Here is a 24,867-nt window from a genome sequence, read left to right as displayed (position 1 = left end):
TCTTACGGATGTCAAGTCGGACGAGTAGATAGAGATGTGGGATAGTTGCTGGAAGTTGAATTAACTTAACGTTTTGCCTGAAAGTACGCGAATGATCTGCCACGCTGACCTCCACGTCAATTACGAGCGTAAGTAGTGATAAGCCACGTGTCTCGACTCGCTATGTTTTCCACGTCATTTTGCCGAGATATGCGGATCTCATCGGTCGTTTTGCCGGAATCACTACTCGTTCTCTCACTTTTTCTGACATCACCATCATTGACTTTTGCAACATTACATTCCTGTCTCCACATCATAATACCGTCTGTGAATGACACTCCGAGTCCTACTTCAGCATCGACATGTCCAAGGCGCATCGCCTTGTCAAGTCACTGTCAATAGTCTCACAAGCGCGCTTATCCATCCGATCGCAAAATACATCGATACTTGGCCCGTCCTGTCAATGTCGAACATTCCTGACTCGAAGGAGTACGTCCTTTTGGGCAACCTCATATCCTCCAGATGAGCCTGTTGTACCGCAAGTACCATTTACACCGCCACCTCCTGGCGTGACGAGCTCGAACGATTCATCAGCACCATCAGCAGATGGTAAGAAAGATCGGAAGCAGAGATACCTGGATAGTTTGATGGACAAGGCTGGGGAGTTGACCTTGAGATGTAGGTCTCGATTCTCAAGCTAAGATTACCATGAACTAACTAAGGACAAACAGGCTCAATTCTTGATGCCGAGGGTAACTGGCGAGCAGAGGAAGGAAAGTACATGAAGTCCGATCTCTGCCGCGAGCACGAACTAGATGTGAGCAGTCCTTCCTGTTACAGCGATCTGAGTGAGAGGTCTGGATGACAGCTGCAGTCAGCTGATTTTTGATACAGCCACGAGATTTACGGAAACTAGATTCTCTTGCCCCAAGTCTCGTCCCCATCATCCTCACTCGGAAAACATGTATGCTCATATCGATGCTGCATATCAGGGCGCTTATCAAACCCGATCGTGTCATCGTCTTCGATACAGCCGGATCGCAGGAGAGTGAGATTCAGAGGAGGTTCAAGTATCACTTGGAGAGGAATATAAGGGCAGGACTAGAATTGAGAGGGGAAGAACAGGGTGGAGAGGAAGAGATCGTGCTGCCTTACGAACATCGGTGCGTTACCATGTTTACACATCAAGGGGTAGATCAGTATTGACAAGAAATCTGTTTAGCGCTCTCGAGTCAATTTTAGTAGCTACAGCAAATGCGCTCGAAGAAGAAATGGCTTTTACACGACAACTAGTTCAACATCTACTGGCAGACCTCGAAGATGACATCAACAGAGAGAACTTGAAGAAGTTGTTACATTACTCCCGACGGATTGTCGGCTTCCAGAGTAGAGCGCGATATGTGAAAAGGGCAGTAGACGAAGTGCTTGAGTCAGGTAAGTAATCCCATTCTTCTTTGATAGGAGGAGGCTAAATCGACTCAATTTGCAGACGAGGACTTGTCGGCTATGTACCTCACCTCCCGAGCTCAAGGCAAACCGCGAGCTTTGCACGACCACGAGCAGCTGGAATTGCTTCTGGAAAGCTTTGTGAAGCAAGTCGAAGAAATAGTCAGCGAAGTGGACACGACCGTCGTAAGTAGAATGGACTCCAGCCCGCGATACTTTCCACTTTAATCAAGCAATTCCAGGCAAACATGAACTCGACTCAAGAAATCGCTGAACTCATGCTTGATTCTGGACGGAACGCTTTGCTTGCTCTCGATATCAAAATCTCCATCGCTACCCTTGGTATCGGAACCGGTGCTCTCATAGCTGGATTATTCGGAATGAACGTGGGTTGCATTTCATTTCCAAGAGTGGTGCAGATGTGCTGACCTGTGTTTCTTAGCTTACCACCGAACTCGAACACTCTCCTTACGCCTTTATCGCCGTGTCCGGCTCAGCGTCACTTGTCGCTTTCCTCGTCTGCTTGTACGGTAGCAAGGTACTTCGTCGAGTCCGTCGAGTCGCATTATCGGGCCGCGGACCTGCCGCTATGGATCGGATGATGACATCTCGACGATGGGATTCAAGTGTCGCGCAATTCTCACAGGGATTCAACCCTGCTTTGGTGAATCGACGTGCGGCAAAAGAAGCGATTTGGGATAAGATGTTTTGGAGGAGGATGAGGGGGGGCGATCGACCAGATCTGAGAGATCCAAGTAGACGAGCGGAAACGAGAGGACAATACGATCATCTGGCTTGGGCACAAGGTCCAGGTGCTGTGCAGAATCCGGTGTGGTTGGAGGAAAAGATGAAACGAAGACAGGCAATGAAGGGTTTCGGAGGGTGTCCAGAGGAGGAAGATGGAGAAATATCCCGGATGGATCATAGAAGTAGATGGAGTTACGGATTAGAGGCGGACACGGGAAAATGGGGCAAGGGAGGTCAAACGCGACGATGGGGTCGTGAATGATACGACAGGACTTGAAGGAATTCGCAGGGATACGGAAACACACTTAGACGCATCATAATATCATCACGGCTCACGAAATTAGATTTACGACTTAGAAAAGGACAAGGGTACTCGGATATATATACACTGTAGCTCTACTCACATCCCTGTTGCATTATTGAATACCCAAACATAATACTTGCGTTGACGGCCATGCATATTGCAGTAAGCACCCAAGTCTGCCGAGACATGATGTATCTTATGACGAAGTGAAGAGCCTCATGATCGTGCCTGATGGAAGTCACCATTTGTCTTGGCATCGATTTTGACCGTCTCGATCTCATCAACAGAACAGAACAAAACAAGACCAAGAGCGCTCTTTCGATGGTCATCAATCTGAAGCATATCATTAACAAATAGAGCGTACCATATTCACCCAGCCAAACATCAATAGCCCCCTCGCATAGCAAACCTCACCGTCTCAGAATGTCCGGCACGATATACAGAGGACCTATCAACCCTAATCCGAAAGAAGATGAAGCCCGTATCGTCATATATGGTTATATCCCCTCTCTCGCCCTGGGTCTAGTAGGAATAATCACTTTCATCTTGGTCGCTTGTGCACATACGTTCTGGCTTGTGAGGAAGAAGAGGACGAGGACATTCCATATTCTCATATTGATAGGAGCGGTGAGTCAACCTCCCTTTCGCACGGTCATTCTTGAGAAAGATCTCATGAGTGAAGCGCTTATTATGTCTTGCTTTTAGTTGATGGAAATAGGAGGATATGGAGCGAGATTGGCGAGTCATAAACGACCATTCGTGGTGGGCAGCTTTATCGGACAGTACTTCCTTATCGTGGTGGTAAGTCCCTCCTTGCCCTTCTTCCTCTTCCTGGAATGACGGAGGATATGACTATAGTGCTGATGTTAATGCTGGCAAAAAGGCACCTGTCCTGTTCACGGCTGCGATCTACTTGTCCTTGACACTCGCCGTGAACAACTTTGACGGAGCAGGCAATCTGTTGGTCATCTCTCCCAAGAAAGTCTTAGCTTGTGAGTGGTCAAGCCGTCTGCTTGCCAGTCTTAAATGTGTACCCTCGATGAAGTAAACTAACGTTGGGTCGACTTCTACAGTCTTCATTACCGCCGATGTACTTACCAGTGAGTACCCATAGCCTTACTCTCTCGATGATTGATGCTGATAATCGTTTTGTTCATTCGTAGCAATTTTGCAAATCATCGGAGCCGCATTGATCGGTAGCTCGGAATCTGCTCGAGTCCAAGGGAAGGAATCGTTTGTGACGCCGGAACAGGCCAACGATATCTTACTTGCTGGTCTTGCCATTCAGGTGAGTGTGGCCCTCTCTCTCTCTCTCTTTCCACTGTGTCCCTTTGTTCGTGTCATATGGGGACATGTCACATTGTCTTATGTTGATGGCAAGAGCGGGCAGCTTTTCGTCTTCTAGTTGGATCGTAGCTGATATATTTCGGTCTGCCCGTTGCAGTGCTTCTCCTTCCTGTGCTTCCTTGCCGTTCTCATCATCGCCATCTCCCGAACCTATCGTCAACGAACAACATTACAAGTAGGCAACGAAGATCAATATAGGGATCTGAAAAAGTTACTCTGGGTGATCTTGATCACCTCGCTCTTGATCCTCTTGCGTACTTCTTTCCGTCTCGCCGAGACTGCACAAGGTGAGTACAATCATTTCATCCCTCGTTCCGGTCTCCAACTTTCCTCTCTCATCCCGCCTCTTCCTTGACTTTGTGAAGTACCTGGGTGTTACCTCTGCCCGACACGACTTACTGATGTTGGCTCTCCCGCAGGCTTCTTTGGTTACGCCAGTACACACGAATCGCTATTCGGCACTTTGGAATATTTGCCTGTCATACTTGCTCTGACAGTATGGGCAATAGCGCCACCTAGCAAGTTTTTAGGTACACACAGGGGTGTCAGTGGTACCACCGAGCTGGGAAGAACGACAGAGAAGGCGAGGAGGTAGTAAGGCGATGTATGAACATGGATCTGTGTATTTGCAGTCGGATATGTAGACGTCGGACGTGGGTGTATCATATGCATAGTCGATCATAGGTTTACTGGTGGTCATAAGATCTGGACAGTGTGGTAACGCAACGCGTCAGGCTCTTACGACACTCCAATTCCTTCCTCGGACACCCGTGGCGATGTAGGAATCAGCCAACCACTTGGGACTGAGGAGAAGCGCGACATACACGTTGATGCAACATGCTGATCCTGTACAGTGCAGGCAGAGCAGACTCGTCTCACGAGGACCTTACATATGTAGGGGATTCTGTAAGAAGTCAATATGAGGGAAATACCTACAGTTCGGCAGGCGAGATCGCAGATGTCCGATAACGAGATCGCCTATCACCCCGCCGAAGCTTACCGGGATCCTAGATACCGAAGTTATCCGGAGGTAACTTACAGTATTCGCGACTCCGTTCTAGATACCGACTGTTATAAATGGTTAAGCATCAGATCACCACTTCGTATCCATCGCTTTCATCTCTATCCATTGCCCTGTACCGAGAAACTATGCAGTCCACCGAGCTCACAAAGACGACACCTATTCTGATTGCAGGAGCAGGGGCATTCGGTCTTTCTACCGCACTTCATCTCGTCAGATCTGGCTATTCAGAAGTGACGGTGATCGATCCTCATCCCGTACCTAGTCCACTGAGCGCGGCAAACGATATCAACAAGGTAAGTTGTGGTGTCTCGTCTGGCCTACGCCTACATCTACGTCTACCCTTGAGCAGTTGAAGGATCTGGCTTTGGCTTATGCTTATGCTTGTTTGGTTATCAGATCATCAGGTCCGAATATCCTATTCCGTTATATAGTAATCTGGCAAGAGTGAGTCCAGTTCATGCGATCTCACTTCGCATTGCTGATCAACACAATTAGGAAGCATTTCACGCCTGGGAACATGATCCCTTGTTCGTTCCTCATTTCCACAAGGTATGTGATCTCGCTCTGGCTACAGAGATATGGACTAATGACTAAAGTTGAATACCTCATTTTTCATACAGGTCGGATGGTTCACTGGCGCAGCTAGCGACGATGAACGAGCTCGAGGGATTGTCTCCGACGTAAGTCACCCTTCCCATGACCCTTACCCTTGATTCCGCCAGCGAACACTTCATCAAGTTGTATTGGAATTTCCGGGCTGACGTGATGTGCACAGATGTGGGCAACGACCAGTGCGGAGGGCAACAATCCCAAAGCTAAATTCCTCGACAATGGCGCCGACTTGAAAGACATTGCGGTTCAGACTGCTGGATCGGAAAAGTTACGTTCGTGGAGTGGGATCTATAATCCGGAGGCTGGATGGGCGCATTCTGGTGACTCTCTAATCGCTGTTGCGAAGGAGGTGAGTCTCCCATCCCTGGCGGAGAGGTCGACCACCGTGCTTGTGCTGGCAAACATCCCTCTCCTGACACTGATACTGATGTGTCCTTTTTTTGCATTCGTTGGTTTAGCTCAAATCCCGCGGCGTTCGATTCATCCATGGTCCTGATGGTACTTTCGATTCCCTCCACCGAGACTCATCTGGCGAAGTCGACGGTATCACCGTTCAGAGTGGACGGTATATCCCTGCCGAGAAAGTTATACTTGCCATGGGAGCTGTGACGGGATCGAAGTTCGAAGTGAAAGATGCGTTGAGAGCGTATGGATATGCGTTGGCGATGATTCAGTTGGAATCGCAAGAGGCGAAGCTGTACAAGGATATGCCAGTCTTGCATTCCAAGGGTGAGTTCAACTTGACGCATATCAAATCCTGATACCGCACACCACGTGAGACAAAGTGAATGACATGAACACTCGACTAGCCCACGGATACATCTTCGAACCCTCAGTCGATGGTCGAATGAAGTTCGCCTTACCAGGTAGATACGCATGGTACGGCTACGGCGGTGTCTCGCGACCTGAGGCAGCCGTTTCGTCATATAACAATATCCCACAACAGTGCAGAGATGAGATGAGAGAGCTTTTGTCGATATTCTTGCCTCAATTGGCGGATCGTCCTTTCGCTTATGAACAACTTTGTGTGAGTGCGCGGTGTCACACCCTCCTCGTGTCTCTTCTGGGCAACTCACCTAAGGATGGAGGAATGAAAGCTGAACATCTGTCTGCTTCGCTCGCTCGCAGTGGGACGCCGATTCTGTCGATGACCATTTCCTCATCGGTTATACCCCCGACTCTAACAAAGTCCTTGCTGCCACTGGTGGCTCATATCACGGCTTCAAGTTCTTCCCCATCCTCGGGAAATATATAGTTGACGCACTGGAGGGCAATTTGGCTGAAGACTTGAGGGACGCTTGGGCATGGAGAGCCGACGAGATGGCAGGTGTGTTTGAGTCGAGGGGGCCTAATGAGACGAGAGTGTTGGATAGATCGAAGGACAGGGCGTATTGGGGTGTTGCGAAGCTTTAAGCACAGGGCATGCCGATCTGATCAAATTTGCAGGTATTAAACGCATATAGATGCTACATACCGTAGACTTTGGTGGGTTTCTTTGGTTGTCGAACAGCGTATCACAGTGTGATTATCACAAAAGTACACCATGCACAACGGGCAAGCTTTGACGATAAAATAGGTTAGTCCGCCTCTGCAGAAGCATTGTTGCCTGTATGACCGCCGTTGTTCTGAGAGGGATGCAGCAAGCGTCTCGCTACGTCCGGAAGGATTGAAGTCGGATCGTATCCCAAATTCATCAATCTCGCAAACAATGGACTGGTCTCCTCACCTGTGCCACAACTTTGCGTTGGCATTGCGATCAGTCTATGATGGAGGTTGCGCTAACACTATATAAGCGTAACATCAACGGTAATAATCTCGGCGGACTAGAGGTAAAGACTAAGATAAACGAATCAAGTATCTTGTGCCCCTTCCCGGCGGCAGGAAAAGAACATTCTGCGTGAAAGTATGATTAACAGAAAACCGACTAGACACATCTATTGGAATCCGGGATCAATCCCAATCAACCTCGTATCTAGCGTCGTCCGCTTCGTAGAAGGTAATGATGGGCTGTGTATCTTTGACTTGTGGTATAGGACGCTAAGTCATAATTTGCGGGGTGAGCAAGACTGGCTTAATCTGCTTAATTGGCACTACTGGACGTATTCAGCCCATGTACTGGATAGAACAGAATCCAAAAAAGAGGCTGATTATTTCTTCTGTTCTTTTTTAGCGCCATGCGATAGGGATCTCTGTGTGGACGCTGCGCATTGACAGTTGGGTTGGACCGAAGTCTACTTTACCTGTGAGCTGTATGGTAAGTATATGTTTGTGTTAGGATGAATTGATCGGAATCTGGTCTAATCGTTGGAACAATAACAAAGGGGTTTGGTACTCTTTGAGCCCTGAAGGGAACTGGTTAAAAAGGTACAAAACCCAATAAAGTGGACGCGTCTCATCCATTCAGACGCGCACATTCCTCCACCACACCGCATGGATCAGTTCAGAACCATCCATTGAGCTTCATCTCATCCTCATTCCAAGACATACATACATATCCAGTATCAAGTCGGTGGATGGTACTGAATATCCGGACTCACTTCCGTTCGAGATCGCAGGGATACATGTAGTGATCTGCGCCATTGCTCTTTATTTTCCCCTTGCATTCCTACGATTGCTAATCCGAGATCCTGCTTCTGTTGCTTATATTTGTTTGATTTCGTTCAATTGCCGTAATTAGTTGTCACCTCTCCATTGCTTCTTTTCGTGCTTGACCTTGTTCACGGACAAATTGATCTTCACGTTGTACTGCCGCCATCAAGTTTGATTGACATCCATCTATCTTCTTTCTGTCGTCTTGCCTTTCAGTCAATCTATTGATATACCCCTCACCTTCGCCTCGACAAACGCCCAAAAGCCATATCGCGCACGGACCATCGTCCACGGGGAACAAAAGGCGAAACACACACACAGAATCAGCTGGAGTCCTTTGGCGAGAGAGACGAAAGAGACAAAGCACAAAGTGTTGTTTCGTTGCACAACTATTCCTCTCTGCATCTGTTTGTCACACAAGAATCAACATCGAATGGACTTTGCTCGGATAGGCGGACTATAATCGATACGACACATAACATATATCTTAATACCTTGACTCCTCACTCTATCTCCACACCAAAAGCACTCGCCTAGTCAGTCGACTCGCATCTCACGACACCACTACCTCCTACTTCAACACTGCCTCCCACGACTTGGCGTCTTACGAGTACGAGCCTCGCCAATCACGATCCACCCGACTCGTGCGCGATCGATCCGAGACATCCAACGCACAGGCCCCCTTCTCCCACAACAGACACCTTTGATAGGCTGCTGTCGATATCCACCTCGCTCCTTTGTCCCTTCATTCCCGTCTCCCCTGCGTCCCGACGATACTTCGAAAGAGCAATCAACCGCACGACCGAGAACTGGTGACGGTGTATCCAGTGGTGCATGATACAACGCACATAGACGTGTGATCGGATTGGACCAGAATATCTCAGAGAGCTATACATCTCTCGCAGTGGAGTACATCTCCGCGGATAGATCGACACCTTTCGAGGTATCCCAACTGTGAGTGTTTATCATCATCATCATCATCACCATGCTATTCCGAGACATGGAATAACATCCACCATCTTGTTTCACTCCACCTCATCCCTATTGCATTCTGGCCTGGCCGCGGGACCTATCTCCGAGGCTTGTTGGACCGCATGTCAAGCGTCCTTCTCTAGCCCAGTCCTTGAATGCCTTCAAAAGCTAGGGCTTGGGTCAAGCTTGGCACATTGAGCTATCCCATTGCTATTCCTCCTATAATCAATTATTCGTCCCCCGTTCTCATGCCTGTTTTCGCCTCTCTGCTTTTCTAACTTTTTGGGAACTCTTCGTGACCTTCGTTTTGCTTTTCTTCTTTTCGCTCTGCATTTTGTTCACTTCGGTCGTCGTCCTCGTTTTTATTTCTTAGCTCTGCGAGCTCTTTTGCGGATAGCTGCTTTTGCTTTCGCGTGCATTTTTCTACCTTTTCCTTGTTCAGCGTTTCCCTCTCATTCGGCTTTGGAGGATCCGCAATTTTGTATCCTAGCCCATCGATGGCCAGCTCGCTCACTCATAACCACTCAACATAGCTTGACCGACCTGTACCATGTCTCTCCTCGCACCTCGGATGCCCGAGCCCGAACGGGCGTCTGTCATCTTACCCACTGTGACTTGCTCATCATGCGCCGCGCCCATCCCACTCTCCTCTCTGGGTGAACACGTCTGTTTACCTCCCTCTCGAGGAATGGCCAACCGAAGTGCGCCTCGACCATCTCAAATCACCATCCCTCAAGCTAGACCATCGATGTCAAGACAAGGATCTTCACAAGGTTCTCAAGGCCCTTCACCCATGTCTGTTCGACCGCCCTTTGCTGGACCCTCCAGTGCCCATCCTTCTCCTACAGAATTCGCAGCCCCTCGTCGACCATCACCAAATAACCTCTCACCGCACGACCCTTCAGGGAACGGTTTTACCGGTTATGCTCCCAACGTCAGAACACCTTCGCCTACAAACCCCTTCTTCCCTCATCCAGATGGTACTCCACAGCCCGCTGGCCTCGGTCTCGGTGCTGGCGTCATGTCTTCAGCACCGGAATCAGCGCCGATGATCGATACGACTAGCGGAGGGGAATCAGGAATGGCAGGTGTGGGCCGACGAGCCTTTGCAGCTGCAGCATGGGGAGTCAGAGCGGGTGTTGCTCTTGCTGCTCAAGCGAGATCTCCCATCGAACAATTACCTCAAGCACTTCCGCCATGGCAGCAAACACCTCGTAGCGATCCGACTCCTCGGGAACCTCCTATATTTCCGAAAGTGCCTTTGAGCGGTCGACAAAGGAGTAACCCCGGTGCTCCTCCTCGACCAACCATGAACCACTCTCACACAGCGCCTCTAATACAACATTCCCCTCCACGCTCTCGCACACCTTCTTCCCCACCACAACGGTCGGCATCGGCGATGAGTCAACGTTCTGCGCCGATACCAGTTTCGCCTCCTCGTCGCAAAGAATCTGTCTCTTCTGAGACCGGTAGTCACGCCTCGAACGCGGGCGAGAGTATCGCACAGTTGCTCAAGGGGCGGGCGGCGCCTCCTGCTAAACCCGGCTTCTTCGACAAGATGAAAGAGCTCAATGTGCGAAGCAACACCGCATCGCCCGTATTCGGAATCGGTATGACTCGCAGTACTTCGACTGAGCCGTCCAACGATCCGGTCGTGGAAAGCCCCGCTGGCACAACATTTGAGTTGGACGACGAATTTGACGACCTGGACCGAGGTTCCGCTTTGCCTTGGGCAACACCACAATTAAATGACTCACCAGCCTTCAAACAGGGTACATCTGGATTGGGTGTCGATACCTCAGCTAGATCGCATAAGAGATATCTGACTGCTGGCAGTGAGGCTTCTTCGAGCTCTTCCGTTTCGTCTAGCAGTCGGTCCGGGCCATGGGGAACGACAAGTGGACCGGACAATGAGGAGGTTGTTACTCCTAGTCAGTCATGGGAGGGGCTAGCGGACCGAGCTCGTGGTGATCCGGAAGCAAACAACGAAAGCTTCACTCGTGTAGAAGGCAGGGATATTCTTCATCAAATAGGAGAAGAAGATGAGGATGATGAGGGAGAGCGAGTGGTGTTCGGCACACCGACTGTGCAGACTGTCAAAGGCGGTGAAAATCGTATGCCAAATTCTCACTCGGCATCGACCATCACGTCAGCTCGACCATATCTGCCCACTACGGTCCCCAATTCCTCCCCTGCTCGTCCGCGCGTGATGCCGAACTCGCAACTTCACCTTTCACCATCAAAGTCTTCCGCGTCTGGCTCGTCAACCTCCGAACGAAGAAGAAAGACCTGTCAGAAATGCGGCGACATCGTTGGTGGATCTAAGCGATTTGTCGAGCGTGATGGTGTCGTACTCTGCGAAAAGGACTGGAAGAAGTTGTATCTCCCATCGTGTAGGAGGTGCATTCTGCCGATCGAGAAGTCGGCGGTGTCGAGTTCGGACGGGCAGTTGAAGGGGAAGTGGCATAGAGCCTGTTTCACGTGTACGAGGTGTGATGAGCCTTTTGAAGGGGATAGCTTCTACGTTCATGGTGGGAAACCATGGTGCCAACATCACTATCACGAGGAGAAGTAAGTAATGACTCCTGGTTGTGCACGAGAGTCGTCGCTGACTACCTTTCCTTCTTCAGTGGCACACTTTGCGCCTCGTCGTCATGTCAACAACCGATCGAAGGACCATGTATCCTCACACCTGGTCCCAACCCACAACGATTCCACCCTAACCATCTCCGATGCGATCACAGAGGAGGCGTATCTGGCGCTCAAACATGTCGCGAAAGTATGGAAGAGTACTACGATGTAGGAGGAGAAAGATTTTGCGAGAGACATGTCAGCGATGCGTTGAGAAGGTTTGATGGTCCCGCCGGTGCTGGCGGTGGTGGTAATGGATTAGGAAAAGGGATGCTGAGAGCTGAAAAGAGGAGGACGAGATTGGTCGATCTTCCAGTGGGAGGATTTGAGCATTAATCGAGAATGAGAATCGAAATTCTCTTTGACCCGAAACAAGTTGTACGAGTATGTATGTTTAGATAGCATAGAATAGAGATATAGTTGGAGACGGAAGGAGGACATTGATAGTTGTGATTATGTTTGGGTACTTAGACGTCTATAAAGCTCATATATGCTAGTACTCAGTCTATCTTGATTCGGGTCTTGTGGTTTTGCCTGCTTTGGACCGATACTCCGTACAAGAGCGTCACAGTGCATCAGTCCGGCGATCCTGATAACATCAACACCTGAAGCAAGGCGCGATTCAGTCAGTGTGCCCAACTACGCTTTGATAATTGAGTCTGCCGTCAAAGTCATGTAATCTCATGGAATCTGATGGATGAGTGGCCAGAGACACACTGAAGATGGAAAGCAGGTCCCAGGTCTCAATGTGTCTGTTGGGGTCAGAACACAAAGTCGCCGAAATCATGCTATAATGATATCACGATGAACATTGCTGATCACATTGTAACATGTTTGTGTTGCAGACAGATGATGACAAATGATGTGACTGATTTTGGTGTAGACATTGTGGTAGGATGACACTGCACAACATGTGTGTGTCATGCGTGGAAAATCTCATGGGTAGCATAAATGTGACACAGAACGACTTATGTGTATAACATCAGTTTTTCTTCTATTTCAGGTGTCATCATCTGCAATCAAACAAAGGGCCCATTTATCCGTGTTTCAGCGGAAGGACCTTTCATGTGGGTTCGAAGCCCCTGGTTACATGTTTCAAGCATGTCATACCTACTTGAACCTTTGTTGATGGACCCCATGTATGCTATCATATGACAAGACAGGACATCCCTGCTTACAAAGCAGCATACTACCTGCCGAACTTCTCAGGTTCCCAATAGCATATAAGGCATTCTATCCAAGCTACCAATGTCCCCTGTTTGATCATTTCACCACCATTAATCATCGCATAGCAATTTCTTAAACTACACCTATTTTCAAACAGAAACAACAGTTCACAAATCATTGGTAAAATGCCTTCTGGCAATCGTCATAACCGCTCTCAAACTGATACTGGTGAGTCTTCTCCTACTTCCTGCTCAATGGAACAATGTTGATCATGGAAATGGGGGTGACTTTTATCTTGACCCTGCAACCTTGTGAGTACCACTTTATTTTGTCCTTGAATTGTCTGACATTGTACTGATTGTCCTCAATGTCACATGGTCAGATGTAGAGAGGCAGGCGGGGGGCACAATACGGAGGATAATCGGAGCAATTCCCATCCGTGTCAGGCCCAGCAGTCACAGCCACTCCCGTCGCCGTGATCAACCCTCTTCAGGCAGGCACCACAGCAGCTCTGATCGGCGTGATAGACCTTCCTCAAGCAATGTCCGCACTCATCACCGTGATCAGCCCTCTTCAAGTAGGCGCAACAACATCTCTCAGCAAGCTTCTGCAGGCAACGGCCGCTCCCATCGGCTTGATCGACCTTCTGCAGGCAACAGCCGCTCTGATAGACGTGATCAACCCTCCTCAAGGAATGTTCGCACTCAACACCGTGATCGACCCTCCGCAAGCAACAGCCGCTCCGATCAACGTGATCGAGCCTCTGCAAGCAACAGTCGCTCCAATCGGCCTGATTGGCCCTCTGCAGACAACAACCACTCCCGCCGGCGTGATCGACCCTCTGCAGGCAACAGCCGCTCTGATCAACGTGATCACCCCTCCTCAAGCAATGTCCGCGCCCATCACCGCGATCGACATTCTGAAAGCAACAGTCGCTCCAATCGGCGTGATCAGCCCTCTTCAGGCAGGCACCACAATCGCTCCCAGCAGCCAGCTCAAATTTCCAACAGCCTCTCTGAGAGACGTGATGAAGCCTCTACAGGCGGCGTTAGCACCGATTACCGGGATCAAACCTCTTCAGGCAGGCGCAACAGCCTCTCTCAGCAAGCTCAACCCTCTACCACTATCAGCAACAGTCATGTCTTTCATGATAGTTGGGATCCTGCACCAAGCCTCTATCCCCCTAATGCAATGGACACTCAGATAGGCGATGATGGCACTGCTGTCTCTCACTATGCTGACATCAGCATGCTTGTTAAGAGGGACGGAACTGGATATGTCTGCACGGATGGGAACATGTATCAGAAACCGGCTGATGAGGACCAATTAATTCCCATAGAGCCATCAGAATTAGGTGATCATCCTGAGGTGGAGGTACTTGGGTAAGTTTTGTCCATGATGGTGTTATGTGAAGAAAAACTCAAACATCAGTCTGATTGCTTCACAGGCAGTATCATGAGTTTTGGATGATGAGAGAACACCGCTCTTCAGAACCCAGCCACTATCCATAGCCAACAGTCTTGGAATGAAGGATGAAACAGCCAGTAGGGACACAAATGCTGCCAACGCACTGCTTTCCCTTCATTTGGTTCCTGACTGTAGTTGTAGTGCAAGGAGTGTGGGTTAGTGTTGGATGGATTACAGAATTGTAGATAGGGAGTGGTAGATGTCAATGGTTTGGAGCTCAGAGAAGCTTCTAGGGAGTATAGCAGGAAAGTGTATATAGTAAATCACGCAGAGCAGTTCATGGTCTGTGTTTCCCCATAGCTCTGTGGTGAGACCATCTTGTCATGCCAACACACCCTATTACAACTGTATGATCGACTTATGTTGTGACACCCCAACTCGGCCCCCGAATAGGCCGACTTGCCATCTGTCTTCATCTATATCAAGCCGACACTTGAGGCGACAGCCTTTGCTGTGGCTGTCCTAACTTTGTCATCCATGTCACAGCTGGCGCTCAAGCTCACTCAATCATGAAGCATGTTGGCCACACTGCCTGGTATGGTAGACACCATCTCTTTCTTTAAGTATCAGCAAGATATAGCATAAGCAGTGCTTATCAACTGCACAGTAGGGATAGACTGAACATGCTTTACTCTCTTAGTCCTGGAAAGTTTCACAATATATCTTTCCCTACCATATCGGATACTCTTCCATCCCATCATCCATGACGAATCCTACTACTGCGCGCAAACCCGCAGATGCTCTACCACAGACAGCAGGTGAGTGTCACAGAAGATCCCCTATTACACTCTGCCATCGCTTTTGCTGCTTTCCTCTCTGTTTTCAACGTGGCTTGTTCTGGTTGATAATCTCACTAGTCTTTGATCTTGCATAACGCTGGGATTTGGTCATGTGATTGTGGAACCTCCTGAAGCACAATTCGACAGGTATCAGGATTCCAGTTGATGTTAAAGTGTGAACATACCTGAGTGATTTGACATCTTCAGTACGCAATTCTGATGCATCCATCTTCAAAAGGCTGAAACTCCAATTTGCTTTTTGATGGGGCTCTTTCATGGTGAAATTTGTAGAAGGACCTACCAAGGAATCTGAGGGAATTGGCACCATCACGGTGCTATTCAGAAATGGCACCTGACCAGCTCCAATAATTTTGGAAGTATCCATTATCACCCGTGAAGGTCTGGGGATGGATTCAACTCATGATGTCCAGTCAATCCAGTTATGATGGTAGTGTTGATATGGTGTATCAGGGGAATGGTGTGCTGAGACTATGTTGAAGACGAGATTTCAAGGGCAATGCCAAGGGAGAGCCAAGGTGTAGTGAATCACAGCACGTGTAGTCCTATGAGACATTCCTGTACCTTGGTTTGTGCCTGGCACTGTAGAGAAGAACTGTAGAGAAGTACTGTAGAGAAGTACTGTAGAGAAGTATCCATGTGCCTGGTTTGGTGGAGGCATTGCTTAGTAAGGTGGCAAATGATCTCGGTGGCAAACAAGGTATAGATACCCACCCCTTCTGTAGTTAGTTGTTAGTATCCCCAGTTATGGATCTCCATTTGAGTCTCACTCATACAGTCACACAGTTGGTCACAACCCAACACCCCTTGTCATCATCACTATCCCTGTCAGAACTGTTGGCACTCATACCTTTGTCAATCGTTGAAGAAGCCCAAACACGATCCTTATCATTGGACACTTCCTGTATCCCACCATACTAGTGTGACATTATGATACTCTGTTGTCACTAAATAGACTAATATATCCTGTACCTGATGCAAGCAAAGCTCTCAAGGGACAGCCTTACCTCGACTGCTCCCATTGTGGCTGGTACCATTTGCAGGCCATCTACTTCCTTGTCTGCCAGCCCTAGTCCTGGCTTCCCTCTCACACCCCTCACACTTTGTTGTCTGCAGATCCAGCTCAGTGTCGCTAGATATAAAAAAAGGGTATCACTACATGTCCAGGTCGGCCAGAAGACACAAACCACTGTCACTTACATCAAATGTGCTGGGACAAAACCAATGATCCCAGCATACTGTGTATCACCACTGCATTCATCTGAACCTTGAGCTGTTCTGTGGGGACAAGTACTGTTATGCGAGCCATTATTGGTGACACTAGAATTGTTGACATTCATGTTGGCAGGCCAAATCAACTGAAGTATGATTGAAGTGAGTGTAGATACTGATATATGGAAGTGCTGAATTGTCGCTTTGGAGAAACAAATGTGGACTTGAAAGCTGCCATTAAGGGGACTGTTTTGAGTCGCTGTGATTTGATTGCAAGTATTTGATACATTGATGATGTGTAAAACTCATGAAAAGATCAGTTTGTATGTATGATCAATCACGACATATGGCATCATTGTGGCGCGTGCAATGCTTTATGTGCAGTACTGTCAAGTCTGCCAGTGTTTGACCATACATGGGGTTGACAGTGAAAGGTATGTATACCCATGACATGTTTTGCCATGGCACTGTGAACAAGACCTTGCATGAAAAATCTCTGGCAAGAGCATCACTGGAACCAGCACATCACCATGACTTGACCCTAAAAATTGAAAACTGTACAATATTTGTAGAGACTTTTGGATTCATGGATATGATGTTGGTATAGCCACGTGCAAGCTGATTGGCTGACAACAAAGCTCAATAATACAGCGGCTAAATCCGTACACTAAGTAATGACTAAAACTGAGGATCACTGAGAGTCCTTGGCTGAAATGACTGAGACCTGTATCCTGGTATGGTGCTTATCTGGCATGACATGACGGACTATTTTCAAAAGACATATACTCACAGATATAATCTGTCAGCTCTCCAACTGGCATCACTTTCTAGTGTAATGCAAAGCTTTGGTAGGGTCACTGGCAGTGCCCTGTTGCATCCAATCACACCACATTGACAGAGTGAATGTGCTACGGACATCAAACTGGATGACAAATGATTGAAACAAATGGCAAGAATGACCAGAGCAACAGAGATCCAAGAAACAACCTCACACTGAGCCTGGGTGATGTCATTGGTGGTCCTTTCATAGAAGTGTTGCATATATCTGGCACAATATTATACAGACTGAGGTGGCAAACTATAAGAGGTGTCCTTTCCTGCAGACTACAGGACACAATTCCTAATTTTTGCCTCCAGCATATTGATAACACATTCCACACACATTCTTATCAACAGCAGACTAAACCGATTCATCAACATGGCTAATTTCCAGTCTGTATTTGACTTTGTCAATTCAAAGTCCGGGGCCATCACAATGAATGACTCTAGTATTTCCATGAAGTTTGACAATGGACATAGTGCATTCAGTGCCTTCCATCCCAACGGCAGACAGACCTATGTTTGCAAAGAGTCCAAGCTTTACAAGCTTGGCACCGAAGGTTTTATGGAGGTGATACAAGGTGCTGATGATTTTCAGTCTGAGGAGGTCAATCATCTCAGGTTAGTTACATCACTGTCCGGTGACTGTTATGTCAGCCTTGAGACTCATCTTATCCCTTCACAGAGACATTGCCCGCAGATGCAACCCAGAATTTGTGAACTTCACGAATGACATTTCTGCAGATACACAGAACGGTGAGACTGACATGGCAGACAATCAGTCGACTGATAGTAGGAAGAGCGGACAGAGGATGACCAGTCTAGTCAGAGTAAGAGGAGGAGGTAAGCCAAGTGGCTGTGAAGAGCATCAAGACATATTTCATGGAATATGGCTGGTGTGTGTAGATACTGGCTCAGGATAAATGAGTGTTGATTGGAAGTCTTGCAGATTGGGCAAGAGTGTGAGTCATGATAAGCAATGTGTCTGAGACTGGTCTGGAATGTAGAGGGAACATGTGTATAGTGATAAATACATTGGAGTTGATTTGAGTTACTTGTGCCATGGTATGATTGTACATACAGAGATAGGAGGTGCATTAGACTTAGCAGTGCTTGTGATGACCATGCTCATAACACTGTAAGAGTACTACATCCCCCCAGCAACTTTGTTTTTAGAATGTATCTAAGAACATCACTAATATCAACCTCTTTGAGACTGAGTCGAACATCTCTGAGATCGACTTCTTAGAGACTAAACCGACATATCTAAGCATGTATGTAAGTAAATACACGATAGGGAGAGGCAAAGGGGTCCATGGAGAGGTATAAGAAAACACTTCAGCTGGAAGGAATGGAATGTCTTCCTTTCCATGGATCAAATTATCATTATTACACCTATTCAGCATATATTTGGTACATACTAAATACTAGTGACTCCTTCAGCACCTTACCTTAGACCTTGCACCAGCCCACCAGATCTGTCATGAATCCACTTTACCACTCACAAACACACCTCCATCTTTGGACCGAATTGGTTCCGATTTGTACGGACATCATATTGTTTCATACCGACGTTGTATTGACTTGCACCAAAATTGTTCTGAATTTGTACCGAACCCGTACCGGACTCCATGAGAACTATTGAGTCTGTCCTGTATCGCCTACCAATCACTTTTAGTCTTGCACCATAGCTAAAAGGTATACAAGCCAGCCCCTCTGGCCATTAGTTAGTCTTTTCCCCAGCTATGGATTGAGTTTGATTCCCACATCAAAAGCCACACGGTCAGTTCAAACCTAAAATCTTGTGAATTGGGTTTTGGTCCTATTCCAGTACCTAAGTGCGTTACAGCCCCACTGTCCTGTTGACATGCCAGACACATGTCCTTATTGTAGGACACCCCTTGAACTAGTTCTGTCCCCTTTGGCCCCCCCCTGATCTGTGACAGTTTATGACAGGACCCATCTGAGCTGCTCACTTGTCTTTGACAGACTCACAAGATCTACAAGCCAACCTGTAGTTGCTCAAGCACGTAAACTATGGCTTCCCATTCATCTACAATCCAAGCAAGGTCAATGCAGGAAATATCATAACAGTACTCGTTTTCTTTGTTCTTGGGTTCTGTCAGAAGGGTGTAAAGCAAAGGGTGATCGCAATAGTATGAACAATAATATTATTGAGGCTATGACAGCATTGGTGTTCAGGAATTGTGTAAGTGGTGTCAGTATTTCATTCTATCGTTTTGAGATCAGTATACAGAAGATACTCTTCTTCCTGCATTGATATCCTTTCTCTTCTGAGCTTAGGTGTTGTGATACTATTCCAGCAGCTGCTTGCCATTCAGCTTGTCAATCTTATTTCACATATAAAGATCATCTCATACTACCTTTCTGTGAGGCTTTAGTGGCCATGCCAGTGTGGCCTCATGCATTATGTGCTCAATGCAGGATAGGCTAATTTAATGTACTCAGATCGAAATTGTTGAGAGGAAATAGTAAAGGCAGCTGCAGCAGTCGTTATCACGTGATCCGGAATAGCGCGTTCGATGTTGTTGTGATCGTGATGTTCTCGGTTGACTCAACCGGTAAAGTTTGGAATTCCATCATCGTTTTCAGCTTCTTAGCCAACTACTCAACAGACGGGACGAGACAAGGCAAGATGCCAACGCCACTGACGCCGTCCTCGTCGCAGGAGATCATACCGATCTCGCCTCCGCCAGGGAGTAGCTCCTCGACAATCACAAAAATCAGGAAGATCACACATAATATCAACGCAAGTTCATCGAGTACCAAAACCAAGCTCAGCTCGTCAAGTCGCGTCGCGACTTCGTCCTCTAGACTGATCAAGAAATCGTCTTCCTCTTCGAGTAGTGAGGGTATCGAAGCGATACCAACCCCACCCACACAAGACGCGAAACCATCTCTTGCATCGATATTGCATCGTAAGCCAAGACCGCGTCCTCCTCGACAACATGTCGCAGCATTCAACTATTCCCAAAACAAACTATCGGTGTCGAATAGCGCACCGATCGATATCAAAGGCAAAAGGAAAGCTTCGGAGGATCAGGAAGGGGATGTGGGACGTGATGGTGATGATGCAAGAGTTGCAAAGTTGAGTAGGGCAAGGGAGACGGAGATCATGATGAATAGTTTAGGAAAGGATGGAAATCCGATAACCAATTCGGATCTGTATTCGAGGTGAGTGAGCAGAAATGAATGTCGAGGACGGAGATGGTGGATCCTCGGATGGGATATGGACAAGATGCCGTTTGGGCTGGACCTCGGGCTATCGAGGCCGTGTTTCGATGCGACCGTGTTGAAGCGATCTACGAGCTGATCAGGGCATCCCTCGTTTTTGCTTTACAGAACGGACCACTTCGTCTCGTGCGCGACGGGCCATCAACAATCCAACCGAGGTGGTGGAAGTGCGGGTGCCATGACATACTGGCAAGTCCGAACAGCTCAAATGGATCAGCAAGCGCGCGAGAAGGTGTGTTCCCATTCCTCTATTCTCATTTGCTTGTAAGGATGAATGTACTGATCGCATAAATTATCTTAGCAATCGGACCTGCTCAAAGGCTGCTTGTTCTATATCAACGGGACTACAGGACCCAAGCTGTCAAATATACAGCTTCGGAATCTGATAACGATGAATGGAGGCAGATTCACGTGAGTGCTGTCCGAAGCTAGACCTTCAATGATGATTCTGCTTGAGCAAGGACACTTGCTGACGGGATTCGGCATCATAGACCTGTACGAACTGCATCCTGTACACACATCATAGCCAATGGTGGTTTATCCGGATCGAAATCGCAGAAACACATTGACGGACAAGGTGGTCGAGGAGCATCTCGAAGAGCGAAAGTAGTAAAGATAGAGTGTAAGTAATCTCGGCAAGGACAGGTTATTTTCCAGCGATGCTAACATGGGTCTGGCTTGGTGCGCGCAGGGGTGATTGATTCGGTTGAGAAAGGAGTGAGATTATCCGAAGCGGGTTACAGTGTGATTGAAGATCCAGTATGTTGCACCTTAACCGTCCTACACAGTGATCCTGACCTTAAAGACAGTCACAACCGAATTTGTTCAAGACGTTGGGCGTAAAGCCAAAGCTCGAGTCGGAGGTGAGGGCTGATAAATCATGAACTAGAGACTAGACAGACCTTGTATTCGTCACTATGTTGTTGTATAGAATACCTGCCCATTTTGCAAGCATCATGGTTATCGCATGAATAATGCTATTGCTTGTCAATGCCAAGATGGTGCATATATGTTACACGTACAAGACTGCTTGCGCGCTAAATATCAGAAGCTCAACCTAACCCAAACTCCAACTCCCGACTCTGCCTACTCATCATCATCATCATCATCGTCGTCATAATCGTTCCTCACTCTTCTCCTCTTCGCTCCTCTATCATCATCATCATCCTCATCCACATCATCTTCGTCATCCGGATCCCTGGTGGCTCTATGTGAATGTGACTTCGATTGTCTGGGTGGCACGTCATCATCATCGTAGTCTGCTTCGCCTTCCGCATCATCTTCTTGTTCGGGATGTGGAGGACCGTCCGGGTCGAAGGAGGCGCCACCGGCTTGGCCGTGTGACAGAGGAGAGGGACCACGAGGTGCTCTGAATAAGTATTACTTTGATCAGCGATTTGAAAAGGACAGAATGAGTGATAGTGGGGCCAAGATATTGTTGGTCGTGATGTGAGAGGGAGTTCGCGAAGAGCGTGGTGTAAAAAGAAACACACCTTTGCTTGGGAGGCTGCTTCACTCGAACTTCCTCACACGCATCGACCCAACTAATCAAGAACAACGGATAAGCTTTTGTCCGCGAAGCCTGAAGACGACACTAAGCTTACTCGCAATAAACGTCAACAGCCACTGAAAGGTCTGTCCGTCGTAGAAACCACATCAGTGATTGTTTCTCAAGTTTCATCTCACTGCCAACCCACTGTTTATAGGCGTTGAATATCTCTGTCCGCAGACTTTACAAGTTAAAGATCCAAACATCGTAGCTTTGTCACTGTGTGCGGAATTGGGTCAGTCTTGCTTTGTCCTTTTTCATAGGAGATTGAGAGATGGGGGACAGCAAGCATCATACGCACAGCTTGACAGACACTGCCTTCTCGTGATTACAAAACAAACATTTGAAAACGGTACCTACGGGAAAATAACAATTAGCTATTGTATAAGACGATATGGGTGTCAGAGCAGAACTTACCGAGGGGTTCTGCCTTCTTCTTGGCTTGAGGCTTCTTGGCCGCCTTTCTCTTACCCATTGTGCTTGGAGATCAAGATGTATAGATAGTGACAAAGAGTAAGTCAGAGTCAACTGTGCAACAGAGTTGGTTCTATTACTAGCAACGAGCGAGGTCGAGAGTCGCCACCGGAGATTTGTGACATCTCCGCGTCGTCCTTGGTGATGACAACGCGTGTTCGCCTACATACGTTGAATCGTTAACAACCTCAACTGCATTCCTCTTTCTTTAGTATTTCACACTTCTCCTTACTCAAACATACATACCCAACACTGCAAAATGGAGGAGATCGGTATCGACCTCAAGCTAGAGGTTAGTGATTCCATAGTGCATACATCAGGACATCCCTTGACTGACTCCCTTCGTGTAGGACCCCACACTCTCTGCTCAGATCACCGAGAAGCAAACGTTGCTCAAATCGCTCCCCGCAAGCGATGAGGAGCTCTACAGTACATTCAAGCGACTCGAAGCCCATCGAGAGTTCCTCGAGCTCCAAGAGGTGAGTCGACGTTCTCTACGCACCCTATCGTCTCATTGTAAGCGCTGATCAACCTCTATTGTATTGATTTAGGAGTACATCCGTGATGAGACTCAGAACTTGAGGAGAGAGCTGCTTCGTGCTCAGGAGGAAGTGAAGAGGATTCAATCGGTGCCTCTGGTCATTGGACAATTCCTCGAACCTGTAGATGAGAGAAGGGGTATCGTTGGTAGTACAACTGGTGAGTATCAGCTACTTGCCTTGCGTCCGTGAACAACGTTGTTCGTAATGGAGCTGATATTCAATTGTCTCCTCTTAGGATCCAACTACGTCGTTCGAATCCTGTCTACGCTCGATCGAGAACTGCTCAAACCCTCTTCTTCCGTCGCATTGCACCGACACTCCAACGCCCTTGTCGATATCCTTCCCCCAGAGGCTGATTCCTCCATTGCCATGTTGGGAGCGGACGAGAAGCCAGATGTCAAGTACTCTGATATCGGTGGATTGGACGCGCAGAAGCAGGAGATCAGAGAAGCTGTGGAGTTACCCTTAGTCCAGGTGAGTTACGAGGTGCACTACACATTACAGTCAAGCTTACAGATGTATGATGCAGATGGACTTGTATAGGAAGATTGGTATAGATCCCCCTAGAGGTGTACTGCTCTATGGACCACCAGGTAGGCATCAAGTCGACTGATTTCTCGAAAAACATTGTTAACGTCACGCAGGTACCGGTAAAACGATGTTGGTCAAGGCCGTCGCCAATTCCACAAAAGCATCTTTCATCCGTGTGGTCGGTTCGGAGTTCGTGCAGAAGTACCTAGGAGAGGTGAGCTCCTGAATCGATTTCCGAAGCGAATGGAAGCTCATCAGACTTGTTTGGCTCCATAGGGCCCTCGTATGGTTCGAGACGTTTTCAGATTAGCTAGAGAAAATTCGCCCTGTATTATCTTCATTGACGAGGTTGACGCTATTGCGACAAAGCGTTTCGATGCGCAGACCGGCTCGGATAGAGAGGTGCAACGTATCCTGCTCGAGTTGCTTAACCAGATGGACGGTTTCGATCAACAGACCACAGTCAAGGTATGTTACTTGCTTATTTCTAGCGAAGACACAAGCTGATCTCGGGGCACAGGTCATCATGGCTACTAACCGAGCGGACACATTGGACCCAGCTTTGCTTCGTCCTGGTCGATTGGACAGGAAGATCGAGATGCCTCTTCCTTCACGACGAGAGAGACGGTTGATCTTCCAGACTGTCACGTCGAAGATGAACCTTGGACCAGACGTTGATCTCGAAGACTGTAAGTGGAGGTCACTGATCTGAACGGTGATTATGAGCTAATGTTCGGTACAGATGTTTCTCGACCCGACCAACTCAGTTCAGCGCAGATCGCTTCCATTTGTCAATCGGCTGGTCTACAAGGTGAGCTTAAGGGAGAGGTATATTCTTTATGCACGCACTGATAAGCTCGTTCGTGTCACAGCTGTCAGAAAGAACCGATACGTCATCTTGCCTATTGACTTTGAAGAAGCCTGGAAGGTGAGTCGCGAATGCCACACTCATTTAAATCCCGCTGTTATGGTTGTAAAACGCCGATATCGCGTCTCCCTCTTGCCTACAAAAATCGAAATTCATCTTGGAATGATGTTGATGTTGTCTTTCAACTTGCCTTTGTATAATAGGGAAGTGTCAAACGAACAGACGAGACTCACGAGTTCTGTGAGTATACACGAATGACATACGACCCTCGTTGCATTGCTGACTCCCGCATCTTCCATCGCAGACCGATAGTCTCATGTTATATTGTAAGTCGTCTTCTCTGGGTCAAGTGTGAGCACAACTGACAATCTATCGCAGTGTATTTCTCTACTTTGCATGCAATCATCAATGAAGACGACTGTTGCGCGTAATGCGATTTATTACAACACGTTCAGTTCCTAGTCTCCCATCTGTCTCACAACCGAGTCCCTTGTCATCCTACTCCCTTCTCGCTTAGCGACCCATCATATCGCCC

The 24,867-nt window shown here is 47.9% G+C and overlaps 7 protein-coding genes across 7 annotated transcripts; 6 read left to right on the top strand and 1 right to left on the bottom strand.

The window, feature by feature from the left end:
* Window positions 1–341: 341 nt before the first annotated feature.
* On the top strand, window positions 342–2,434 carry CI109_100508 (uncharacterized protein; the record flags this gene model as incomplete). Its single annotated transcript, XM_032002830.1, has 7 exons — window positions 342–657; window positions 711–796; window positions 874–1,142; window positions 1,202–1,413; window positions 1,469–1,611; window positions 1,668–1,811; window positions 1,868–2,434. The coding sequence occupies 7 exons, from the start codon at window positions 342–344 to the stop codon at window positions 2,432–2,434; spliced, it is 1,737 nt and encodes a 578-aa protein (XP_031862637.1).
* Window positions 2,435–2,899: 465 nt separating this feature from the next.
* On the top strand, window positions 2,900–4,418 carry CI109_100507 (uncharacterized protein; the record flags this gene model as incomplete). The annotated part of the gene is made up of 7 exons (XM_032002831.1): window positions 2,900–3,103; window positions 3,182–3,277; window positions 3,360–3,468; window positions 3,550–3,576; window positions 3,640–3,764; window positions 3,921–4,110; window positions 4,243–4,418. 7 exons carry the CDS (start codon window positions 2,900–2,902, stop codon window positions 4,416–4,418), a joined length of 927 nt encoding a protein of 308 aa, XP_031862638.1.
* Window positions 4,419–4,972: 554 nt separating this feature from the next.
* On the top strand, window positions 4,973–6,872 carry CI109_100506 (uncharacterized protein; the record flags this gene model as incomplete). The annotated part of the gene is made up of 8 exons (XM_032002832.1): window positions 4,973–5,140; window positions 5,244–5,291; window positions 5,343–5,396; window positions 5,468–5,527; window positions 5,623–5,808; window positions 5,918–6,188; window positions 6,269–6,486; window positions 6,588–6,872. 8 exons carry the CDS (start codon window positions 4,973–4,975, stop codon window positions 6,870–6,872), a joined length of 1,290 nt encoding a protein of 429 aa, XP_031862639.1.
* A 2,698-nt stretch (window positions 6,873–9,570) lies between these two features.
* Window positions 9,571–11,987, top strand: CI109_100505 (uncharacterized protein; the record flags this gene model as incomplete). Its single annotated transcript, XM_032002833.1, has 2 exons — window positions 9,571–11,591; window positions 11,651–11,987. The coding sequence occupies 2 exons, from the start codon at window positions 9,571–9,573 to the stop codon at window positions 11,985–11,987; spliced, it is 2,358 nt and encodes a 785-aa protein (XP_031862640.1).
* A 7,782-nt stretch (window positions 11,988–19,769) lies between these two features.
* Window positions 19,770–21,252, top strand: CI109_100504 (uncharacterized protein; the record flags this gene model as incomplete). The annotated part of the gene is made up of 6 exons (XM_032002835.1): window positions 19,770–20,308; window positions 20,477–20,600; window positions 20,670–20,779; window positions 20,860–20,990; window positions 21,060–21,127; window positions 21,178–21,252. The coding sequence occupies 6 exons, from the start codon at window positions 19,770–19,772 to the stop codon at window positions 21,250–21,252; spliced, it is 1,047 nt and encodes a 348-aa protein (XP_031862642.1).
* Window positions 21,253–21,454: 202 nt separating this feature from the next.
* CI109_100503 (uncharacterized protein) lies at window positions 21,455–22,392 on the bottom strand (the record flags this gene model as incomplete). Its single annotated transcript, XM_032002836.1, has 6 exons — window positions 21,455–21,737; window positions 21,862–21,912; window positions 21,973–22,003; window positions 22,066–22,136; window positions 22,219–22,273; window positions 22,335–22,392. 6 exons carry the CDS (start codon window positions 22,390–22,392, stop codon window positions 21,455–21,457), a joined length of 549 nt encoding a protein of 182 aa, XP_031862643.1.
* A 258-nt stretch (window positions 22,393–22,650) lies between these two features.
* Window positions 22,651–24,644, top strand: CI109_100502 (26S protease regulatory subunit 6B; the record flags this gene model as incomplete). The annotated part of the gene is made up of 12 exons (XM_032002837.1): window positions 22,651–22,683; window positions 22,742–22,870; window positions 22,943–23,090; window positions 23,169–23,407; window positions 23,463–23,526; window positions 23,578–23,678; window positions 23,741–23,932; window positions 23,985–24,153; window positions 24,207–24,275; window positions 24,337–24,392; window positions 24,536–24,572; window positions 24,637–24,644. 12 exons carry the CDS (start codon window positions 22,651–22,653, stop codon window positions 24,642–24,644), a joined length of 1,245 nt encoding a protein of 414 aa, XP_031862644.1.
* Between the last annotated feature and the right edge of the window lie 223 nt (window positions 24,645–24,867).

This window comes from Kwoniella shandongensis, chromosome 1, assembly GCF_008629635.2.
Source record: "Kwoniella shandongensis chromosome 1, complete sequence".
Taxonomy (NCBI): domain Eukaryota; kingdom Fungi; phylum Basidiomycota; class Tremellomycetes; order Tremellales; family Cryptococcaceae; genus Kwoniella; species Kwoniella shandongensis.
This window is presented reverse-complemented; position numbering and strand designations above follow the sequence as displayed.